This window comes from Miscanthus floridulus, chromosome 16 (genome assembly GCF_019320115.1).
Source record: "Miscanthus floridulus cultivar M001 chromosome 16, ASM1932011v1, whole genome shotgun sequence".
Lineage (NCBI taxonomy): Eukaryota > Viridiplantae > Streptophyta > Magnoliopsida > Poales > Poaceae > Miscanthus > Miscanthus floridulus.
This window is the reverse complement of record NC_089595.1, coordinates 119,044,075-119,050,601: the sequence shown is the minus strand read 5'-3', so window position 1 is coordinate 119,050,601 and position 6,527 is coordinate 119,044,075. Positions and strand designations below refer to the sequence as shown.

At 41.9% G+C, this 6,527-nt stretch overlaps 1 protein-coding gene across 1 annotated transcript; it reads right to left on the bottom strand.

The window, feature by feature from the left end:
• Positions 1–1,759: 1,759 nt before the first annotated feature.
• On the bottom strand, positions 1,760–3,592 carry LOC136511395 (uncharacterized). The gene is made up of 2 exons (XM_066505466.1): positions 3,343–3,592; positions 1,760–1,920 (listed from the first exon to the last, which is right to left on the bottom strand). The coding sequence occupies exons 1-2, from the start codon at positions 3,590–3,592 to the stop codon at positions 1,760–1,762; spliced, it is 411 nt and encodes a 136-aa protein (XP_066361563.1).
• Positions 3,593–6,527: the final 2,935 nt, after the last annotated feature.

The window sequence follows — 6,527 nt, the reverse complement described above, 5'->3', positions numbered from 1 at the left end:
TACCGGACACGTCCGGTATGACCAGGACAGTGAACCCTCCAAGTCAGTTAAGGTGTGAGACGTCGGAACTCCCGACCCTTGCTAGGACTCCCGACCGTCGAAACTCCTGACTTACGTCGGAACTCCCGACGAACCAACCCGAGAACAATAACTTTACAGCTGCTGGACAAATACCTAACATGTCTAGTATGAATACCGGACATTGCCAGACCAGCAAGAAATCAGTTAGCTCTTTTGTCTCTCAAATACTCAAAACTCACATGGGTTGGCTTGAGCACTTATGAAACATTATCTATCAACATGATGCATCCCTCTTAATAGTACGGCATACCTATTGAACTCAAGATAAAAGGAAAAATGAATTTATACCACTTGAGTTGATCTATTTTGAATTGATGCCGTCTCTTTCAATCTTCATCACGTAAGGGTGCTAACATGTTGATATTGATCTTTTCACTTGAGCATAGCCATCTTGAGCATGTGACTTGATTCCATTCATCAAATTTGAATAATCCCAAATATATCAAGTCACTTCCATCAAACACTCCAATAGTGATTTGATCCTCCACATAAACATGAACATCATAGCTTGATTAGTACCTCAACTAAATGCAAGTACTTTCTTCTTCACCCTAGCTAGGTTCTTCGGCCGCCAAGCCGTCGCTTGCCCTTCACCCTTGCTTAGTACCTCAAAGCCTTTCCTTGCTATTTTCACCATCTCAAGCCATCAAGTCACATCTTGTGTTGAATCATCCATTCATGTATTGTTATCTTTTTCATGTCAATCTAGCAAGCTTCAAATATGAGACCATTTCATATGCAATCCCTTATGTCCCATTAATTAATTCTTACAAGCTTGCTTTCACATAGTACACAGAAATCCCACAATAAATAAGCCTTTGCATGAATTCCATTTGTATTGTTGTCTTGTGCTTGAACTAGATTGTTTATACAACAACACATCATTTTGGCTTTCATTAAGTACCTGTGAGATAACCTATTACCTATCCACACTTAGCAAATAGGTTAGTCCTTTAATCACGTTGTCATTCAATCATCCAAAACTCACTAAAGGGCTAGATGCACTTTCAATCTCCCCCTTTTTGGTGATTGATGACAACTTGATTAAAGCTTACACAAGGATATAAACATTTAAGCTTTTGGGTTCAATGATTTATGAGAGGCTCTCTCTTAATATGTGCTTATGATTAGAATTCACAAAATGACCTCAAATGTTAATTGCACATACTAAAACATATAGGAGACTCCCCCTAAATCATGCATCTGTGGGGTGCATGTGTGTGTGACAAAGTGAAACAGTGATGCATATGACAAGATATATCACACAAGAATAAATATAAAGGCATCACATCAAATATTTTCATTCTAGCATGCATAGTCCTTATGAGAATAAATATAACACATGTAATTCACACATAGCACTCATTACACATTTTCTCAAGTCTAGAAACCACTGATATATAAATAAAGATCATGTCTCAAGAGATACAAAGATAAAGCATAAGTCTCAACTCTCACATGATACAAACTATCTCAAATCCAAGATACATCGATGAAGCTCAATAAACAACTACAGCCTGCAGTACATATCTTTAGGTACAAAGATACAAAGATAAGCAAATAAAACTATCCTGAAGCTTTAATCAGTCTCTCTCCCCCTTTGTCATCTATCACCACAAAGGTCCAACAATGGCATACAAAGGACAAAGGGGCTACATGCTGTCACTAATCTCTGGCATCACTCATCATCATCATCTTTGTCTCTCCCAGCATCTTCGTCATCAGAGCGGGAAACACCAGCTAGACGAGAACCACCTGCACCAGATGGGTCATAGTCACCAGAGCCGTAGTAGCCACCACCACCAGTGAGGTCACTCCACCAGTCTGAAGCATAGTCATCTGCAGTACTGGGACATGGCTGAGAGTCAGTAGGCACACGAGCCTGAAGTGGTAGAGTGTTAGGTTGCTCAGGTGCCTGCTGCTGCTGTCTCTGAAGGAACTCAGTATATTCTCTATCATATCTGGCCTGCTACTGCTCCTTAGTCTCAGGCTCACTAGCTGCCTCATCTGATACTAGAGACCTAGGAGGCTCAAGCTCAAGCCTAGAAGCAATTTGCTTCAAAGTCCGAGTATCCTTCCTCCTAGCCTCCCTCTCCTTCTACTGCCGGGTCTGGATGTCCCGGCACATCCCAAATATGGAGCTGAAAAGCCTGTGGATAGGTGAGGGAGGACTGCCATGGCGTGAAGTAGAACGTGAAGGAGCACGTGGTGGAGGTGAAGCTCCTGCTGGTGCACCACTCTCAGGTGCATCTGCCTCTGGTGGTGCTGCTGCTCCTCCTGGTCCTGCTGGAGGTAACCCTGTCTTAGGCAGATCTGCAACAATCTTCAGGGCCTTGTGAATCTTATCATACTCGAATGTGTGCCCTGTCACCTGCTCAATCATATGCATGATATAAGGAGCAAAACCACAGCCCTTGAGGGGCCTCTCTCCCACACTCCTGATCTCAGACCAAATGAAGTCAAATACGCTGAAAGGCCGAGCATCAGGTGCCATCCTGTGGAGTAGGTTCCTGGAGTAATCTACAATGTTGCCCTTGTCTCCACCCTTGTAGTCAATAGTCTTCCTGAACATCCTGTCCAGGTATCTATAGGTAGGGTGAAGACCTAGAACCTTCTCCACTGCTCCTCTCTCACCACCAGGAGGATACATATATGCGAGCTGCTCAGGAGGTAACACCTGCTCGGTGTGGATCCTATCCTTCTAGAGATCATCCTCTGAGAAGCCAAGCTGGGCGGCAAAAACATCATAGTCAACACTATACCACTGGCCCTTAAGCATCCAGTGCATCCGCCTCTCGTCCTCCTCAATGAACAGAGTAGCATAGAACTGAGCTACTATCTCTGTGTTCTAGTCATGCCGAAACTCCATGATCTCATAAACTCATGTGCTCTAGCAGATGGCAATGGCATGATCAACTGAGGCCTTCTGCAACTCTCTAATATATTGCCAGTCAATCCACTGAGACCTGGCAATCACTGGGTCCCTGGTGATAATCACACTAGAGTAGAAGTCCAGGTGAAAGGTTGTCTAGAAGCAGTGATCGTACTGAACCTTAGGTAAGCCCCTCGGATCAACCCTTCGCTCATCTCTAGCTCTCCTGGTCATACCCTTTCCCCTGAAGCCAACTCTAGGAATATAAGAGGGCACATTAGGCAAACGTGTCTCAAGGAGACCATAATGCATCCCCTGACTAGGCTGGTGCTGAACAGGAGGAACTAGCTCCTCCTCCTCAATCTCCTACTCCTCATCTGAGCTATCACCATCTGATCCTCTATCAGTGCTCTTCCTCTTTCTTTCTTCTCTAGACTCCACTCTAAACTCATCAGTGTCAGTGTCAGAAGAGGAGCTCCCTGATCCCTCTGCATACTGAGCTGCTGCACTAGAGGCAGCCCTGGTAGACCTCCTGCTGGTTGGCTTGAATCTAGGATGCATTTCCTGTCTCGCCTTCTTGTACTTTTCAAGTGCGGGATCATGCATGTGCTTGGACCTTGGCTCTTGTCGTCCACTCATGGCTGTTGTCTTATATTCAAAGATTTTCAAGAAATTTCAGATACATGCCCAAAATTTACTCTCGAATTGCAATTTAGACGTAGAATCTTTGATCCATGGTTTTACATCCATCTTTGACACACAACTATCAATAGGTTTGCAAAATGAAGATACAAAAGAAGCTAAGCCTAACATACAATTCTAATATTGGATTGAATCAAAAGGAAGCAGAGGAGCTGCTCTACTGGGCCATACCGGACATGTCCGGTAGCATACCGAACACGTCCGATATGGGCGTCTAGCAGCCCTAACCAGGGTTCCTAGATTCAAACCAACATGGATCAGTTCCAAACTTTGGGCATTGCTTCTATATCACCAATGCAGCATATTGACCGAAGGAATTTCAAAATCATGCATTGACCATGTAGATCAGACGAGGTCCGTGATTAGGGTACCTTGAGAGAAGAGATGAGAAGGCGATGAGAAATCCAAATCCTCGGGCCTTCAATCTTGATGCAGGCCTTCTCCAATGCGATCTCCTTCTCTCCTTTTCCTTGGTGAAATCCTCGATCACCCTTGGTGAGGAAGAAGGGCATTGGCTGGTTGGTTTGGAAGAACAAGTCTGTCTAGGCCGAAGGGGTACGCTCGGTTTTATAGGCCCGCTCATACCGAACACGTCCGGTATACGCGGGCTGGCCCAATTTATTCCAAAATGAGTTTTCTCTCTTCTAATCCCCTTTTCTATTATTTCTTGGTCCAAAAAGGTATATAATCTTGATCCATACTGAGTATCATCACTTTCCTTATCCAATGCCATAAATTGATTTTCTCTTTTCCAAATATTTGGCATATACAAGATTTTGCTTACTTGAGAGAGATAGAGTGAGACATAGTAGATTGTGGACTTAAGAAAGCCATGCCATGTGTGATTAGCCAATCAAAATATCAAGGAGAGCTATAATCATCACATGAGAAGGCTAGGTCACAAAGACCAAGATTCAAATAGTTTTTCAAATTCACACCACCTACACATGCTAGTTATGGGTTTTGAAAAATATCTCTCCTATGTCACACAAATGCACATTCTAACATATAAAGGGCCTTAGATGCACTTACAATGTATGTATGTAAACACATACCTTTGCCTTGAGCCCACAAGAATACCACTAAGAAGATAAATAGCATGATGATCTTTATGTTGACCTCAATTGCCAAATAATCATGCTAGATCCATTTTCATCCAAAGAACTAGAAAGAATGCTAGATAAATTTGTTAGTCCACAATGGTGAAAAATAGAAACTTAGCTCCCCCTAAATAAGTGCCTCATGTAATTTGAATGACTTTCAATAAGCACTTTATTCTATTATGAATTTGGGAGACAATTTTCTATTTTGAACCACAACCAAATAATTTGCCATAATTAAATTTGAGTTCAAGAGATGCTCAAAGTCCACTTAGATTTGGTAAACCACAAGCTTCTGAGTAAATTGAGGATATATGAAACTATACGGATCAAAGACTCAGTTGTAATTCAAATTTTGTTTTGGTTGCTGCAATACCGGACACGTCCGGTATGCCTACCGGACACGTCCGGTAGGTGCAGGACAGACACAATTAATTTGCTGCTTATGATTCTTTATTTAGCTTTATTATTTATTGTATACTAACATCTCAACAAATAAATTACTCTACTAGAGAGCGATCAAAAGCATCATATGGCAAAGTAAAATTCTTTTTAATTGAATCTAATTAGTCACTTTCATTATTTCACAAATGTACCTATTTGTGAACTAAAGAACACGAAACGAACAAAGTAACTATCCTAAAAGGTTTAGGTACTTGTTACCAATGGTGAGGATGAAATATATGATATGTTCATTGAATTATCTTTGGGTCAACCATATAAGGGGTTATGATAAGAATTGGTTGATAGATTGAGAGAATATTGTCAAATTGCTTGCTCAACCACCCCGAAGGTTTCATCTCATCACCAAGTACCTACATCATTAACCTAAGCACACTTTGGTACCCAACTCTTGTTGGGTCCTTTTGAGTTAGTCAACAAGTGCTTAGGCACCCAAATGGCTTTAGCACTAGTTTGTGGTGAACACATCACCTTACTAATGCTAACTCCATTTGTGGTCTTCCTAAGCATATCATGATAAACAAATGTGTTCGGCTTAGGTGAGTTACCATTTGGGCATTCATAGCTTAGATGACCTTTTCTTTTACAAGCATAGCATATGCGGCCTTTGTTTGCTCTATGCTTGTTTTGCTTGTATGGACATCTATCAACCATGTGGCCCATCTCATTGCATCCATAGCATCTTCTTGTTGCAACTTGGGCTTCCTTTCTTGCCTCTTTGTACATTGGGCATTTCTTGGTAGAAGCCTTTAGATTTGCGGCTTCAACCTTGTCGGCCCAACTCTTGTGTGGACACATAGCCCACTCATGTCCATACAATCCACAACCATAGCACATCCTTTTTCCATGTTTCTTGCTCTTGGTTGGGTTGGCCTTGCTTGAGATGTGATTCTTTTGTTGGGCTTTGGAGGAAGCAAGGTTTGAACCCTTCTCAAGCTTCTTCACCATGTTATCACGGTTATCTTGAGAAGGTTGTGCTTTCTCCTTACCCTTCAACCGAATCACATCTTTCTTTAATCTCTTCACCTCTTCTTTGAGCTCTATGTTTTCTATGAGATTTGGCTCAATCAAAGATTGACTTGCTTGAGGAGCACACTCATTAGTACAAGAAATATTTAATTGAGATGGTGTACTAGTGAGTGAATGTGTGAGAGGTTGAGAGAATTTTACCGATGTGATCATAACCTCATGAGCTACCTCAAGCATGATGCTTGATTCTACTACTTCATCATGAGAGCACTTTAGATGAACATAGTTTGCTTGTAGCACATTATACTTGCTTGATAGTTCATCTAGCCTTGCCTTGAGCT

Coding starts and splice junctions, on each gene's coding strand:
- LOC136511395 (XM_066505466.1), bottom strand. CDS start 3,592: ATGAGTGGACGACAAGAGCCAAGGTCCAAGCACATGCATGATCCCGCA. Junction 1,921..3,342: donor CACTGATAGAGGATCAGATG/GTGATAGCTCAG, acceptor CCAGTACTGCAG/ATGACTATGCTTCAGACTGG.